This window comes from Melanostigma gelatinosum, assembly GCF_949748355.1.
Source record: "Melanostigma gelatinosum genome assembly, chromosome: 20".
Classification (NCBI taxonomy): Eukaryota; Metazoa; Chordata; class Actinopteri; order Perciformes; family Zoarcidae; genus Melanostigma; species Melanostigma gelatinosum.
The window spans coordinates 1,518,491-1,536,371 of NC_136653.1; the positions used below are offsets into that span (position 1 = coordinate 1,518,491).

At 47.4% G+C, this 17,881-nt stretch overlaps 1 protein-coding gene across 1 annotated transcript in view; it reads right to left on the reverse strand.

Moving 5' to 3' along the window:
• LOC306794280 (uncharacterized protein) overlaps nt 1–17,881 on the reverse strand; it is a gene marked incomplete at both ends in the record, with an annotated part of 83,969 nt that overhangs the window by 57,133 nt on the left and 8,955 nt on the right. The window contains 4 exons of the mRNA XM_079292321.1: nt 13,035–13,124; nt 13,581–13,592; nt 14,285–14,362; nt 16,267–16,440. Coding sequence (XP_079148447.1) covers nt 13,035–13,124; nt 13,581–13,592; nt 14,285–14,362; nt 16,267–16,440 — 354 coding nt within the window. The remainder of the gene's footprint in view (nt 1–13,034; nt 13,125–13,580; nt 13,593–14,284; nt 14,363–16,266; nt 16,441–17,881) is intronic.

The window sequence follows — 17,881 nt, forward strand, 5'->3', positions numbered from 1 at the left end:
TGATGCACGTCGAGTTCTCGCTCCTTTTTCCCTTTCCTCCTGCTCTCACGTAACACGCATACACAGCTCCTATCTCTGCCCCTGGGGAAACCCCGTTCAAACGATCGCCTCACATCACGTGCTGCCCAGGCACACGTGATTACATCCAGCAGTCTCACTGCCATTTTGGCCCGCGTCACTCGACTGCGCCATCTTTGTAGTTTTTAGCTGTAGTATCTTAAGGCCCCTTCCCTTTTGGCCCGCGTCACTCGACGCCGCCATCTTTGTAGTCTTTAGCGGTAGCTGTAAGACTCTCCTTCCTTTTCACCCACAGACCCACACACACACACATACACACACACACACACACACACACAGACATACACCCTCATCCATTTTATTCATTCTTTAGTTTAGGCATATAAAATTGTATGATAACGTTTGTTGGTTGCAATATTAATTGATTTGATCATTTATTATTTTGATGGAATAAACTCTGTTATACTTTAAGGAGCAGTCGTCTGTGATTACTGGTGCATATGTATTTGATAAGACTGTATGTAGTAGCCTGTGCTCGAACTTAAAACCTTCACTGTCACTGAATGTATAGTCATACGCAGACTATTGACATTATGAGTGACTACTAATTATGAGACTTAGTTCTATTTCATCCTTACTGACCGCCAGAGGCAGTGCTTAACACTGGATATCTTCAGTCGCGTGCATGCGCAGGTCGAATATTTATATCAACAAAGTCACGTGTGACCTCGGATGACCCCTGTCGTCTATAAGTTCCGGTGTCATCCTGAGCTCAGTCCTTTTTTTCTTCTCGCGACGCAGGTTAGCTACCATGGTAGCATAAACAAGGATGTGTCTACGATCAAGACATATTAGAGTTCGTCGCTGTAGCCTTGTGACTACCGGTCGGAGTTGCGGTTCTCTCGCCCTCCAAAGGCTGCGACGAGCTGTCCCTCTTCGGAGGGAACGGTGTGTTCGCCGTTCGGACATCGAGCCCCGGACTGGTGGACGCCCCTATCATCGGTCGTCACCAGTCTGATAAGGGCCAGCTAAGTCGTGATGACAGCAATCGGTAAGATCGATTAACATTGTTTTCTATAACAGTTGTTTGTTCCACGGTTGGCAGAGCGCTTCCGCTCTAGTTAATCGAGTGGCGCGCTAACGAGAGCGTAGAATTACGCTGTCGGCCCGCCCTTCACAGTGTTACGGCTATCACAGTTAGCAGAGTGTTCCTGCTCAGGCAAACTTTGTGAGACACTAGATCCGCATTGGCGTTGTGTACATGGAGATTTAATCTTTACATCTGACGTAATTCGCAGTTAGCAGTGTCTTCACTCAGGCTAACTTGGATGCTAGCTGGGACTGCGTCCATCAACTTTGTAAACCTTACGGCCGTCACAGTTAACAGAGCATCCCCGCTCAGGTTAACTCAGTGGGAAGCTAGCTAAACAGAGCTGATACTGGGGCTGTGGCCATCAACTTTGTATCCTTACGGCTGTCACAGTTAACAGAGCGTCCCCGCTCAGGTTAACTCAGTGGGAAACTAGCTAAACAAAGCTGATACTGGGGCTGTAGCCATCAACTTTGTATCCTTACGGCTGTCACAGTTAACAGAGCGTCCTCGCTCAGGTTAACTCAGTGGGAAACTAGCTAAACAAAGCTGATACTGGGGCTGTAGCCATCAACTTTGTATCCTTACGGCTGTCACAGTTAACAGAGCGTCCTCGCTCAGGTTAACTCAGTGGGAAACTAGCTAAACAAAGCTGATACTGGGGCTGTAGCCATCAACTTTGTATCCTTACGGCTGTCACAGTTAACAGAGCATCCTCGCTCAGGTTAACTCAGTGCGAAACTAGCTAAACAAAGCTGATACTGGGGCTGTGGCCATCAACGTTGTATCCTTACGGCTGTCACAGTTAACAGAGCATCCCCTCTCAGGTTAACTCAGTGGGAAACTAGCTAAACAAAGCTGATACTGGGGCTGTGTCCATCAACTTTGTAGCCTTACAGCTGTCACAGTTAACAGAGCGTCCCCGCTCAGGTTAACTCAGTGGGAAACTAGCTAAACAAAGCTGGTACTGGGGCTGTGGCCATCAACTTTGTAGCATTACAAGGATCACAGTTAGCGGAATGTGCTCGCTCAGGCTAACTAGGTGAATGCTAGTTATACTAAATCAACATTGAGGTTGTGCCCATTGATGGTTTTTACGCATTACGGCTGTCGAGTTCGCTCCGGCTAACTAGACTAAGCTAATACTCGGATTGTGTCCATTGATTGTTGTAAACATTATGGACATATCGGTAGCGGATATCAGTTAGCAGAGTGCCCTCGCTCAGGCTAACTGGTAGCACACCAAGAGTTACAGCAACTGTCCAAGTGAAGAGTGTCCTCGCTCCCCTCTCACTGTAAGGACTGTGGTCTTTTTTGTCCGTTTTCACAGTAGCAGAGTGCTCTCGCTCAAGCTAACTGGTGGGGCACCAATATCTGCAGCAACTATCCGAGTGAAGAGAGTGTCCTCGCTCCCCTCTCACTATGAGAACTGTTTTCCTGACCTGTTCCGCAGTGGCAGAGTGCTCTCGCTCAAGCTAACTGGTGGGACACCAATATCTGCAGCAGCTGTCTTAGTGAAGAGAGTGTCCTCGCTCCCCTCTCACTGTAAGGACTGTGTTCTTTTTGTCCGTTTTTCACAGTAGCAGAGTGCTCTCGCTCAAGCTAACTGGTGGGACACCAATATCTGCAGCAACTAGCTTAGTGAAGAGAGTGTCCTCGCTCCCCTCTCACTATAAGGACTTTGCCTGGCCTGTTTCCACAGTGGCAGAGTGCTCTCGCTCAAGCTAACTGGTGGGACACCAATATCTGCAGCAACTATCTTAGTGAAGAGTGTCCTCGCTCCCCTCTCACTGTACGGACTGTGTTCTTTTTTGTCCGTTTTTTACGGTAGCAGAGTGCTCTCGCTCAAGCTAACTGGGGGGACACTAATATCTGCAGCAACTATCTTAGTGAAGAGAGTGAGCTTAGAGAGTGTCCTCGCCCCTCTCACTATAAGGACTTTGCCTGACCTGTTTCCACAGTAGCAGAGTGCTCTCGCTCAAGCTAACTGGTGGGTCACCAATATCCGCAGTGGCTGGCCAAGGGAAGAGTGTCCGAAGGATCACTCGCCACTGACTGCCCCCTGCCTGTTCTCTCAACATTCAGCAGAGCGCTCCCGCTCGGACTGATTTGGAATTCCGCATAAACTAGTGGGACAAGGGTTCCACCAGAATCGCGGCCATGTTAAACTCTCCCGGCTGTAGGACCTGTATAGCTCCTCTTCAGTCGGAGGACGGCCCTGACCTCTTGCCCTAGCAGGGAGAACCCAGGCAGGACCTGCGGCATCACGCCTTGAGCAGTAAGGTCTGCTAGGCTGGCCGAAGTGGAACACCTGATGCGGGAGGTCTACCTCCCCCTGTCAGGGCAGCTGAATCCAGCCCAACCTACCCTGGTCATTTGTATGGCGCTTGCACGCCGGGCATACACAGCAGCTGGAACATCCACCTGTGAGTGCCTTCTTCAGGCACCTTCCCGCCCTCACCACCTTTTCTGTTCCTCCCTCTGAGGAATATCTGAGGGAGTTGCGTGCATGGTGGAGACACCAGGGCTCTCTCCCGCCTTACATCAGACGATGCAGGAGGTGGCAAATCTGGCCTTGCACGTATGCCAGCCAGTTAGACGACTATGGCATCCATCAGTTTCCCCTGAGGAGACTCTGAGGCCCGATGCCAGGTGCCCTCGACCCAATGTCGGGTCAAAGATGACCTGCTATCCAGGGCTTATGACACAGCAGCGCTTTGCACCGTATCGACAACTCCCTCTCCCACCTCATGCTTTCCCTCGCAGATTCTCTGCAGCGGGCTACTTCGACGCTTCTGCTCAGTGATGCTTCATTGCAGGCGTTTGCGCTCATATCGAGGGAACGTGGATGTATGATGTCCACCCTGGTTCAGACTCGCCGCCAGGTTTGGCTGGCGCAGTCACCCCTATCTGAGACATGTAGGAGGACCCTCCATACTGTCCCAGTGGAACCTGGTGAGCTGTTCGAGTCAGCTGCTGTACAGGCGCTTCAGCGGACTGTTAGAGCTAGCCAGACCAGGCAGCAGTTCTCTGGTCTTTGCAGGGACATGCCTGCACCCCCAGACCTAGGGGTCCCACTTTTGGCCCACAAGGCCATTTTCTCAGCCTCCAGCTTACCCTAGTAGCCGCAACAGGCCTCGGCGTCCTGCTGAGAGGCCGGACCGCTACCTATACAACCCTACTTACGTCCCCGTCCCCCCGGCAGGGGTGCCAGGAGATGTCTCCAGGCCGGCTGTCGGGGTTCTTTCTCCCATCAGCGGATTTCCAAGGGAGAGTGGTTCACGTCTATCGACGCCTGTTCCCATGGTGCATCACCACAACTTTCAGTCCTGGGTGCTTCCATTCGGACTCTCCCGTCTCCCCATGGGTGTTCACAGTGTGTTACTGCTGTCCTTTCCCCCTGCAATCGCAGGGCGTGAACATACTGCCGTACTTAGACGACTGGCTGACCTAGGCGCCGTCCCGGCTTCAGGCGCCACAGGACACTGCTCGCCTTCTCTCACGTGGCCCGGTGGGCCTCAAGGTGAACATGGAGAGGAGCTACCTGAGCCCTTCTCAGAGCATAACCTTCATTAGTGTGGCCCTATGAGGGCCTGTCTGTCGCCCCAGTGCGGATGGCTGAACAGCCTTCACTTGGATGCCAAGTGGCACAGATACAGGGCAATAATATTATCGAAACAGTGCCTATTCACTATCCCCATGGAGGGAGTGCATATCTGGCGAACGGTGTCCCAGGAACCGAGCCCCAGGGGCTCGGTTCCATTCCACCAGGAGATTGTCACAACAGATACCTGCCTCTCAAGGCGGGGTGCAGTGTGACAGAACAGGACAGCCTGGGGGCAGTTGTCTGCTGAAAGACCGCAGGTCCAGGTTCTAGAGCTAGCGCTCGAGCACTTCCTTCCATGTTTGAAGGGGAAGCATGTGCTTGTCCGGTGGACAGCACCTCTGCTGTGATTTCCCATGAACTATCGATGGGGCACCAGATCTGCAGAAGTTGCTATGGGGATCACCGTGGCCTTCTGACTTGGGAGGCCCCTCGCCTGACCAGCCTGGGGGCAATGTACCCACCAGGAGAAGGGAACACGGTTGTGGTTTTCCTGTTCCGTACAAGCCTCCACCGTGAGAGTGGTGGCTGCATCCAGACGTGTCGACCCACTGCCCCCACTGGGTCTCCCTGACGGAGAGGACCAGCCCTCTGGGTCAAGATGCCCTGGCTCACACATGGCCAGAGGATCTTCTTATGCCTTTCCACCATCCCTCTGCTTTTGCTATGAGCTTGTCAGAGTTCTTCCCCGACAGGAGGGATCTCCTGTCGCAACTAGAGGGTCGGATTTGGCATTCCAATCCCTGCCGCCTTCAATTAGGGGTCACGGGAGGGCCCGACCGGATGCTGAGTGGCTGCATAGAACCAGTCTGACGGACTATTCTGAATGCCAGTGCGCGGTCTACCTGCCTGCAGTACAAGAAACAGGTGGAAGCTGTTCTCCGACTGGTGTGCGGCTCAGAACAAGGTCCCAGTACAGCGCCCCGTGCCTGCTGTACTGAGTTTCTACAGTCCCTCCTGGATAAGGGCCGGTCTCCCCTGCATGGGACCTACCCTTGGTACTGGACACCTTATGCTTGTCTCCTTTTGAACCCCTGGCACAGGCGGAGCCGAGATGGCTATCCGCAAGACGGTTTTCTCCTTGCTGTCAATTCAGCTCAATGTGGGGGCGAGCTGCATGCCCTATCAGTGGAAGAATCATGTCTGAGGTGGAACTCAGATGGCTTGGGTGTCACTTTCTGGCCTAAGGCAGTGTTTCTCCCAAGGGGGTGGATACGTTCACATATAAACCGGCCTATCCAGCTGGCAAAGTTGACCCCCCCTCCCCCATCGGGAGAGGAGAGGTCAAGGCTGCTGTGCCGAGTGTGGGCCCTCAGGGCTTATGTGGAAGCCACCGCCTGCATAGTCAGTTATGGTGAGCCTAAGAAGGGCTGTGCTCCTTTTAAAAAAAAGAAGAAACAGCACCTGTCCCACTGGATAGTGGAGGCCATTGCCGATACATACAAGGCGAGCGGCTGCGCTCGGCCATCCGGCGTGAAGGGTCACTACCAAGAGTGTCTCCACACCGAGGGTAGGCCTGAGTGGTGTGCCTGTGGGGGATATATGTGCGGCGGCCTCATGGGCATCACCGAGCACATTCACCAAACACTACAGAGTTAACGTTGCCAACCCTCACCCACTGGGGAGGGTTCTTGGCCAATTTTCTCTGCCGGAGCTATAAGGGGTAGTTACTGTGCTTCCTCGTGACTCTTTTGGTATAAGTCATCCAGTGTTAAGCACTGCCTCTGGCGGTCAGTAAGGATGAAATAGAACAAAAGTTACGAATGTAACTACGGTTCTATGAATCCTGGATGACCGCCAGAGTTCTTGGTCACTCGGAATCCCGTGAACTCGCGAGAAGATTCCATAGGACTGAGCTCAGGATGACACCGGAACTTATAGACGACGGGGGTCATCCGAGGTCACACGTGACTTTGTTGATATAAATATTCGACTTGCGCATGCGCGCGACGGAAGATATCCAGTGTTAAGCACTGCCTCTGGCGGTCATCCAGGATTCATAGAACCGTAGTTACATTCGTAACTTTCGTTTTATCGTTTGGTTATTGGTCCCTGTTCGCAGGGTGGTGCCCCGTTGTTATTAATAATCATTAATAATTGTTACATACATCAATAATTCTATTGATGTCAAGAATTCAGTTTCTTAAATGCTGATAACCCAAACACGCTCCTTTAGATCCCAACATAATGGTGCCCCGTGTGAGGGTACGTTATTCCAGTTTTGTTACAGTATATATGCACATTAATCCATAATTATTTTTGAATAATTAATTTTCCAAAACAAATTTTTTTTTCGTAAAATTATTTTTTTTCTTCTTTTTAATGATTCAAATTCCTGAAACTTATTTCCCAAAATAGGTAGGCTTTGATATTCAAAATCTTTTCTTATTGTAATTAAATTTTTGATTTTAAATCCAGATTTTTAATCTTAATCTTTAATTCCCTTCTCGAAATTTTATTTCGTTTCCTTTCCAGGTTTAATTATTAGTTTCATTTCTTAAACTAACAGCCAGCTGTGTAGTAGATTTGATCGTTTATTTGTAATACCTTGCTTGTTTTCTTAAATCCCTCAAAGAAGTTACACACAGCTGTCACAGGCCCAACGTGCTAAACCACATTAGCATTTTCGCACCTCTGGCTGCAAAGCAGTAGTGATACCTCAGAGCAGCAACAGTAGAAACGTAAGTCACTGAGCTAGACATTTCACTGTGTGCCTGCATGAACCGTAACACTAACAGTAATTAACATCTAACAGTAGAAATCCTAAGTTACAGAACTAGACATTTCACTGAGAACTGTAACACTAACAGTTTCCGTTCTAACACTAGGGAATTAACAACCACTGGGAGTCGTGCTCATTAGAGAGAATGAGCTCGCTGCCCGAACCCGGGCACAGAGCGACGAGCAGCAACGCGAGATCTGGACACTCCGAACAGAGGTTCAGGAGTTGTCACGTGACTGTAGAGCCCTACAGTCAGAAAATAGTAGCCTGCGCAGTGACCTCAGAGAGGTCAACCTAGAACTCTCTAAAGCATCAGAGAGTGATGACAAACTGAAAGCGCTTCAAGGTGTTCCAGCAACCCCGGTAGGTACTGCTACCCCCTACCGAGCCTTTCAGCCCAGTCATTTCTTGGTCTCGGCTCCCTCATTCCCCGAGACCCGAACCACCTTGCATTTCTTGAAAGCGACATCCCCAACCAGGAGGAGAGAGGACCAACACCAGGTCCTAGTCGGCCCAGGTGGCTTCAAAACCACCTCAGGCGAACGCAATCCTCCACGCAGTTCACGCGCGCGACAAGAACTGACCCCATCCCCCTCAGGGAGGGAGGATGATCATCGTTACCACCATCGCGAGTATGGAGACTCAGACGACTCGGACGGCTCAGGCCCCATCAACCTTGGAGGCCTGCGTACCCGGCAGATTGAGTCTCTGGTGAAAGACGTAGAGTGCTTCAATCCCGATAATCACGACGCGAGCATCGATGACTACCTAAGGGAGATTGATCGCTGCCTCCTCGACCTATCGCGCGAAAAGCTAAAGCTAGTGTGGAAAACCACTGCGCGAAGCGTCCACGCTTTCATGAAACCGCTCCAGCCGAGCATCCGCGACCGCTATTCATCCCTTTGTCACGCCCTTAGGGAGGAATACTCCCTCTACTCCAACCCAGCTTCTGCCACCCTCGGCGCCTTTGCCATTTCCCAGGAAAGGCTAGAGTCTCCGAGAGACTACTTCAGCCGCTTGAGATCTGCGTACTTCCAAGGACGTAACGCCCCAGATCTAGAAGACCATGCCTTCAAGTCGCTATTCTTGCACAATCTCCATGACAACGTGAGATACGATGTTACTATGCACTGCAGAACGAGTAACCTCACCATGCCAGAGATTAGGAAGTACGCGCAACTTGCATGGAAGACACGCGGACGGCCGACAAATCGGTACGAAGACACCGCCATAGTCTTAGGCATCCAACAGTCGAGCGACTCCGACCTCGCGTTGGAAGACGACGAGAGGCCTTGGCCTAGCGAGCCCTGGTCACCCCCGAGGAACAAACTACCCTGGCGGTCGAAAGACCAACGGAACCAGTGGGGTGAAAGACGCCCTCAAGGGCAACATCAGGTAACGCTGACTCGCAGCCCACCTGACTAAGCCAAGTGACCTTTCCCCCTGCTGCCAAGTCAACGTGGTAGGAGGGGGGAAGAGAACTCAGCACACTTCCGGAAATGACCACTCCCATTTCGCACCTCGTTCTTTAACCTTCTTGGGCGACCTTGTTCGCAAAGGCAATGCCCGTTATGTATATATCTATACATATTCTTCAGTCTTACTGGGGGGGTCATAACACTCTTGCTCTACCCGACTCCGGGTCAGAAACGAGCCTCATGTGTTCCCCCAACTTTTCGCATACACCTCTAGGGTGCCACAACCTTAGAGGCCCTTTCGAGCACCCTAGCTCGTAAAACCTTTTGTCAACTAAGCCTTGTTCTCCTGCTCTGTCAACATGATCTACCTCCAGCTTGTTCAACGAAGCCAACGCCTTCTTTCAGCCGAGTCATCTCCCGGGCCTGTCAAGTCGCCAGTGCCGTAGGTAACTGAACTTGACTTGTGCGCCGGACCTGTCTCCATCTCTAATTAGGAGGGAGGGAGATATCACCAGCCCGCCATGACACACTCCAGAGTGAAACTGTTCGCGATGTTTCCCTGAGTGCTGGCGGTAACGTGGGATATCTGCCCTCGCCACTTGAACAGCGCGAGGGGGGTGGGCTCTCTGACAACAGAAACTTAGAGAGATGCACTTCACAGGAAGTACACTCTAATCTCGCCAGTGCCGAAACCAACCGGCAGAATGGCGGCTTACTATTGACTACTAACGTTTAACTGCATGCTTCAACTCACCCTGTAGACATGCACTAACCGCTAACACATCCAACTTCAACCAGAACAGTTGCATGACATGAAAAACGTTCATTGCGACTGTAAACTGATGCTCCACTCTCATAAACAACCCTTTGCATGCTTTATAGACTCTACCAGAAGTGACCAAAGAAGACATAACCTCTGCCGTAGCAGTCAGATTTAACCCAGGACCTCATCCGAGAAGGCCCAGCTGTCAACAGCTGGAGCAGCGAGAGACCAGCCTAGCTAGTCACACTAGCCGTGCTAACGAAATCTGTAAATCTGCTACCACTACTGTTATGCAACCCTCGCAGGTACCTCTGGCCTATAGTCTTGGCAACGCAACTCCAATATCGATAGATTCTAAAACTTAGACACAGGACTCGCTCTAAATCCACCGATTAGAGAGAGATAGACGCACATATCATGTACCAATAGATCCAGAAGCGACAGACTAACTGGATTCCCTCCTATTCATAACACCACGTAGCCAACCTACGACTGCTCCACCGACGGACTCCAGTCCTGTCTAGGAGTTGAACCAGTAACCACTGTTTGCCCCTCACCTGCTTCTTGTCTTTCTATTCGTTCCTTCTCTCTCTTTTGTGTTTGTTTTGTTTTATTTGGGTTGTTACTTTCTTTGACACTATGCCGCAATGCTAGATTATCACAACATCATAATAGCGATTGAATTATTTGGGAATAATGTTTTGCTCACCTATGATTTGAATTGTGTATGACAGTAGATGTAGGTAGAAGTAGTTAAAGTCATCTGCCCAGATGCCACCTTCGTCATCTGCCCAGATGCCAATGAACTCTGAACTTGAACACCATGAACTTGACCACTATGAACCTTGAACTCTATGAACAATGAACACTGCCTGTTTTAACCACTGCTTTTGGTCTCAGGAACACTTGGACTGTCTCACCTCTTCAGGGTTCCCCACCACATGGATGCACATGCCAGCCCTTGGTTTGCTCTAAAGACCGAAGCCAACACCTCGCTCTTCAGACCAAAGGGGGGATGTTGGGGTCTGACCATATGGCTTAAAAATGTGCTGCGAACAAAGAGAATCAGGCCTCCACTTTTTCAAGCAAAGGTTTCATCCTGATTTGTAGGTTGATAAGAGCAAACCTCCTCGGGAGGAATGTCACACTAGGGTGTAAATTCCCCCCCCCCCCCAAAAAAACCATGGTCACCTGAATGCACCGCTGCAATCTCATTGGCCGAGAGCCAATAGACCCCAGGACCCCTGTGGTTCAACCACTGTTCTACAAAACTGTCTGCAGCCCCCACCTCAACGCTTTTTCCCTTCGACCTCCGTCGAACAGGGAGCACACAACGCTCTCTTCGCCCGGACCTTCGTCCTGGACACATGAAGACACATCGGCCTCTCCTCCCCCCTCCATCACGACGGAGGCCACGAGGAAGCCGCGGCCCTCAAACCCTCAAATCCTCATCAAACCCTGACAGGTCACGAGCCATTTCGCTGGACGAAACGACAGTGTTCCACTTTGAGTAAGGCTCCTTTACCCAGCCGATAACGAATCCGCTTCAGCGATCCGTTCTCCGCTTCTTTTTCTTTTTGTGCACACTCCGGCAGGAAGACGTCTAATCCTCTCCTGACCGATGATTACCGGGAGACGTACGGACCACGTTGTCTCAGCCGAAGTTAAACTGTCCTCCCTGCAGCGAGGATAGATCACGTCTGCGTTTCGCTCCAGAGCGAGCTCACGCCACGACAACACAGCGCCGGCAAAGCCGCGTTGCAAGCAAGCTCCCCCTGCTCCCCCTTCCCGACGAGGAAAACGGACCGCTTTGCCACGAACACACTTCAACGTTGCAACGACGCATCGACAAGTAAGATTCTTGGCATCTGGGCATAGCTTAGCTCAAATTAACTTAAGTTTAATTCAGGTCATTCATTTATATGTTGATATTCCCGTGTTTTTGTGTGTTTAAGTTACTGTCGCGTGATATTGAGATATTGCGCAATCATTACGGACCAGAGAAGCTCCGCTGTATTAGTGTATTAACTGCTATGACTGTTTATTTGGGATTATTTTCATTCATTGTCTTCCACTCCGCGTGGGAGTTCTCTTTTCATTAACTCGACTCTGTGAGTGAGCTGAGGGTCGTGGCTTATCACGGCATATGCTACCGGCAGTTCAAAGACGACAGCGGTATACTTATGCGTGATGGCACCAGCAAACTCAGGCTCCCTACAACATCGCACGCCGAAGTGTGATGCACGTCGAGTTCTCGCTCCTTTTTCCCTTTCCTCCTACTCTCACGTAACACGCATACACAGCTCCTATCTCTGCCCCTGGGGAAACCCCGTTCAAACGATCGCCTCACATCACGTGCTGCCCAGGCACACGTGATTACATCCAGCAGTCTCACTGCCATTTTGGCCCACGTCACTCGACTCCGCCATCTTTGTAGTTTTTAGCTGTAGTATCTTAAGGCCCCTCCCCTTTTGGCCCGCGTCACTCGACGCCGCCATCTTTGTAGTCTTTAGCGGTAGCTGTAAGACTCTCCTTCCTTTTCACCCACAGACCCACACATACACACACACACACACACACACACACACAGACATACACCCTCATCCATTTTATTCATTCTTTAGTTTAGGCATATAAAATTGTATGATAACGTTTGTTGGTTGCAATATTAATTGATTTGATCATTTATTATTTTGATGGAATAAACTCTGTTATACTTTAAGGAGCAGTCGTCTGTGATTACTTGTGCATATGTATTTGATAAGACTGTATGTAGTAGCCTGTGCTCGAACTTAAAACCTTCACTGTCACTGAATGTATAGTCATACGCAGACTATTGACATTATGAGTGACTACTAATTATGAGACTTAGTTTTATCGTTTGGTTATTGGTTCCTGTTCGCAGGGTGGTGCCCCGTTGTTATTAATAATCATTAATAATTGTTACATACATCAATAATTCTATTCTAATACAATTCAGTTTCTTAAATGCTGATAACCCAAACACGCTGCTTTAGATCCCAACACTAGTTTCCAATGGGCCTGTTGCGTACTCCTCAATGGCCATATACGTTTGTACATACCACTGTATAACAGTATGTGAATAACCACCAGAAGTTATAATAACCTCCGATATAATGATATAGTGTTGACTCCAATAGGAGCAGATGTATTATTGCAACAAAACAAATAAAACAAGAAAACATGGGTATGTTAGCAAGCAGTGCATTATGTGTCCCTCTATTTCTAGAGTTTGGTTTTTAATACTATAATAACAAAGTAATAATAGCTGGGGTTGTATCAGTACAGTCCGTTACATCATAGTTAGGAGATCAGGTGCTGTGTTACAACCACAAAGGGAAAGAGACAAGTCATATATCAAATGTCCTCTTAATCTTATATGATGAAGCGTGTGTTACCATGGGACCTGGCAGGCCACGCTGCCCTTGTGGTCCAACTACACAGTTGCAGTCTTCTTCCTCCACTGTGGCTGTTCGATTCAGAGGACACTGAGGAAACACAGACACACACAATGTCTACAATACAAAACATACTCAAAGCTTCCACATCAGGTATTTAAAACATCATGCCACATCAACAGTGTGACTTGTGAAAGTGGCCAGTAATTTCCACGATGCAGGATCTAGTCAGGTGTGATATTACCTTTGCTTCGATGGCGTATTAGGGCCAAGAAAAAGCTAAGAAGAATAGCGTTGTTGTTTTTGGAACAAAATTGCTTCACATGGTACCATTAAACACTGAGACGCAGAGTTCAAAATATATTATATTACGTTTTTTTACGTCGAAAAATTTGAGTGTTTTTCGTGAAATAGTATCCCCCTCCCCCTGCTGCGTATTATTTTGGGTTTTTGTACCTACAATGTCACAAATTTGCACTACAGCAGTAAAATCTTTCAGGCATTACATCTAAAGTTTGTAAAGAACAGGATAGAAACTCCACTTACCCTTTCATCATCCTGTGTAGCATGAGAGAGAGGACAAAAGAAAAAAAGAATGGGTCATTATCATCATTGTGGCCTCTTACACGCAGCTGTATACAGAAATACATAATGTAACCTTTGCAGTGGAGATTAGAGTGGATACTAACACATTCTCACTCCCAACTCCTCAATTACTGACTCTTGATCAATGGCCCTACTATGACGCTCTAGGTATCCTTCTAGAGTCAATTTTGGACGTGGCAGGGACAACATGTCAGTTTTCAGTCATTATATGCATAGTGTCTTTTCAAAATAAACTTCCATCTTCACAGGAAGTTAGGTTAAAGCAAAAAGAAAACGTTAACTCGACTGACTAATAACTCACATGACTAGTGGGTAACAAACGACCCATGAGAGTCACGCGACTATAGACTCATGTCTGACGTGATAGAAATGTGAACGTTTACTTTCTGTTTGGCGAGGGACAAAAACAGCAGTCTCCTGGATGAAAGTCCTGTGTTTGTCTCCCACCTTCTCAGTGTCTATCTTGCTTGACCGTCTAATAATGCTACACGTGGGTTTATATTGGAGTTAGCCCGGCATGTTGCACACAGATGCTGAAAGGTGCCTCTGTGCGTCTGCATCAGACGCAGAGGGCCATTGGCCGTTGGTATCTGATGATTTCGGATCATACGGGTGTTGTGGACAGGAGACAGTAGAGATCTTACCACAGAGTAAATCTCACAAGCTGTTTCTCTCTCACTCTGATGAGGATCACAGTACAGACGCAGCTTCTGAATCTCCACCTGAATAAAAGGACAATGAAAAATGTAATTGTGGGAAGGAAAATTGGAAATGTTGGTTGGGTAAAATGTAATAGATTATTCATGAAATGACTAAATGTATGAGCCAAGACCCACAACGCTTTCAGACGCTCAAAAATAAAATGATGAGCTAAGATAAATAAAAGAGTAAAATGAATCAAGTTTTCATTCATTTCTTACTCCTGTATTCGCTCCACTGCTCCCTGTAAAATCAAGAATAGAATTAAAAATCCTTCACCCCACCTACAAAGCCCTAATTGGTCCGGCACCATCATCTTAAGGAGCTTATAATACCATATTACTCCACTAGAGAGCTGCTCTCCCTCAATGCAGGGTTACTTGTGGTTCCTAGAGTCTTAAAAAGTAGGATCGGAGCCAGAGCCTTCAGCTATCAAGCTCCTCTTCTGTGGATCCAGCTTCCAGTTTCAGCCCGGGGGGCAGACACACTCACCACATTTAAGAGTAGGCTTAAGACTTTCCTCTTTGATAACGCTTATAGTTAGGGCTGGCTCAGGTTTATAGTTGGGACTGGCTCAGGGTAATAGTTAGGGCTGGCTCAGGGTAATAGTTAGGGCTGGCTCAGGTTTATAGTTAGGACTGGTTCAGGTTTATAGTTGGGACTGGTTCAGGTTTATAGTTGGGACTGGTTCAGGTTTATAGTTGGGACTGGTTCAGGTTTATAGTTAGGGCTGGCTCAGGTTTATAGTTAGGGCTGGCTCAGGTTTATAGTTAGGACTGGTTCAGGTTTATAGTTAGGGCTGGTTCAGGTTTATAGTTAGGGTTGGCTCAGGTTTATAGTTAGGACTGGATCAGGTTTATAGTTAGGGCTGGTTCAGGTTTATAGTTAGGGTTGGCTCAGGGTAATAGTTAGGGCTGGCTCAGGTTTATAGTTAGGGCTGGCTCAGGTTTATAGTTAGGGCTGGCTCAGGTTTATAGTTAGGACTGATTCAGGTTTATAGTTAGGGCTGATTCAGGTTTATAGTTAGGGCTGATTCAGGTTTATAGTTAGGGCTGGCTCAGGTTTATAGTTAGGGCTGGTTCAGGTTTATAGTTAGGACTGGCTCAGGGTAATAGTTAGGGCTGGCTCAGGTTTATAGTTTGGGCTGGCTCAGGTTTATAGTTACCCCTGGCTCAGGGTAATAGTTAGGGCTGGCTCAGGTTTATAGTTAGGGCTGGCTCAGGTTTATAGTTAGGGTTGGCTCAGGGTAATAGTTAGGGCTGGCTCAGGTTTATAGTTAGGGCTGGCTCAGGTTTATAGTTGGGGCTGGCTCAGGTTTATAGTTGGGGCTGGCTCAGGTTTGCCTTAGACCAGCCCATAGATATGCTGCTATAGGATTAGACTGCCGGGGGACTTCCGAGGATAGACTGAGCTCCTCTTCTCTCTCTCCTTCTGTATGAATTCATATTTCATGAATGCACATTACTAACTTTGCTTGTTCCCCGGAGTCTTTGTGCTTTCTCGCCTCACAGGTTTCCATAGATCGTGGTTATATCTGGACCCTGGTCCTGCCTGACATCCACTGCTACTATCATTATTAATAGTAGTCATATTTCTATTACTATTGCCGATACCATCATTTCTATATCCACTCCTGCTGTTATTACTAGTAATCGTAATGTTCCATCATTATTCTGCTCACTACTCTCATTATATGAATAATTTTTGTCATATGCATTAAATGTGTTGTAACTCTGTTGTGTTGTCCATCCTGATAGAGGATCCCTCCTCTGCTGCTCTCCCTAAGGTTTCCTCCTTTTTTCTTCTCGTTAAAGGTTTTTTTTTGGGGGAGTTTTTTCCTGTACCAATGTGAGGGTCCTGGGACAGAGGATGTCACATGTGTGCAGATTGTAAAGCCCTCTGAGGCAGTTGCGGTGTTTATACTCACAGGCAGAGTGATGTCTGTTCCTCGCGTCTTAGCAACCTGTGTCTCCCCATTGATGTAGATGGGCTCAACCGGTTCCAGCATTACTTCCTGGATCAGTTGATCATCAAGGAAACTGGTCACCTGACGTGGTCTCACCAGGACTTTGAGCTGATGCCACTTTCCATCGTACAGAGTCTAAGAGAAGGCACAGATATTTCAGAAATACTTTTGTTTTTTAAGGTTATCTCAAATACAAAGATATTTACTGGGAGTCTGTTCATGTATAATACTGAAACATTGCATGAGAAAGCAATCATTCATTTGTCAAACTTTTTTTTGGCAGTCTTATGTGTGCATGGGCTAAATCTAATTTAATTTTGTAAGTAAGACCAGAAATGTGTGCTCCCTAAATGCTCCACAAATAGTTATAACCAGCAAGGTATTAAGACTTCTTCCTTATCCCTTCACAGCCTTTTTTAAAGGTCCAACCATCCAGAGGGAGAGAGAGAGAAACAGAGCAGCTATTGTTTCATTGGGAGTGAGCCACAGCCATCATTTCCAAATGACCAATCACAGGCACCTTGTGTCACATCAAATTAAATGTGCTAACATGATTACAACCCTGATGACCACTCTACGCTAAAGTCTAGGTGTGTGATAGGATGGAGGCTGGTGGCTGCCTTTTGGAAAACAAACAGCATTTCCAAGGACTACACATGCATCAACTACTTTCCACTGGGGACTCCAGTGGTTTAGAGAAGGAAATGTTTTCTTTGAGCCTCCGCCTAGCTTCCATCACATGACATCATCTTCACTGGTCAAGCTGTGTGTTGAACTAAGAAGAAAATGTTGTTGAAATAACTGATAGTTTGGCTCTCTGCGAGTCATCCATGTCAGGTTCATTCAATGAAACCAACAAGAAGGGAAACCCGAGATTGGAAGAGACAGAGTACACTCTAATAACACAACAGCTCTTTCAGGGGCAGGACAATATAACAGTTTGTCCATTTTTGAGGATATCATTCATGGTGTAAGTCTAAGCCGCTGCATTAACTGAGTAAGACTCTCGCTGCATCAAGCCTGGTTATTCCGTCTAAATTATTTTTATTAAGTTACTGATAAGCTGAGACATAATATGCTAACATGTTGGGATGTCTAGCTTTACAAGACACTTCAAAATCATACATGCTAGATCCAAAATGCTGTGAATACATTTTCAAACAATACTAAAAAATGTGTAAAAGTAAATACAACAAATTTGAGTAATTTAGAAAATCAGATTCCTAAGTATTTTGTGTATAAAATGTATAAATCATGAAAAACTATGTACTGTATAATACAGCAACATTCATAATAAGTATTGATTCAATAATCCAACATTCCTTGTATTACAGGATTTTGAGACAAAACTTAAACACATTTAATTTTTTTGATCATCTATACATCAGAATTGAATGCGATTATTTTTTTCATTATTTCACAATTCAATTGTTAAGTAATATATTTTGTCTGTCTTCCATTACGTCTTATTTATTTCTTTAGTTTTGAACACTTTGGGTTCCTTATAGAAAACATCCAGCTGTGTAATGCTCCTGGTTGTAGCCTTACTTAGTTAATTTAATACGATTATATTTAG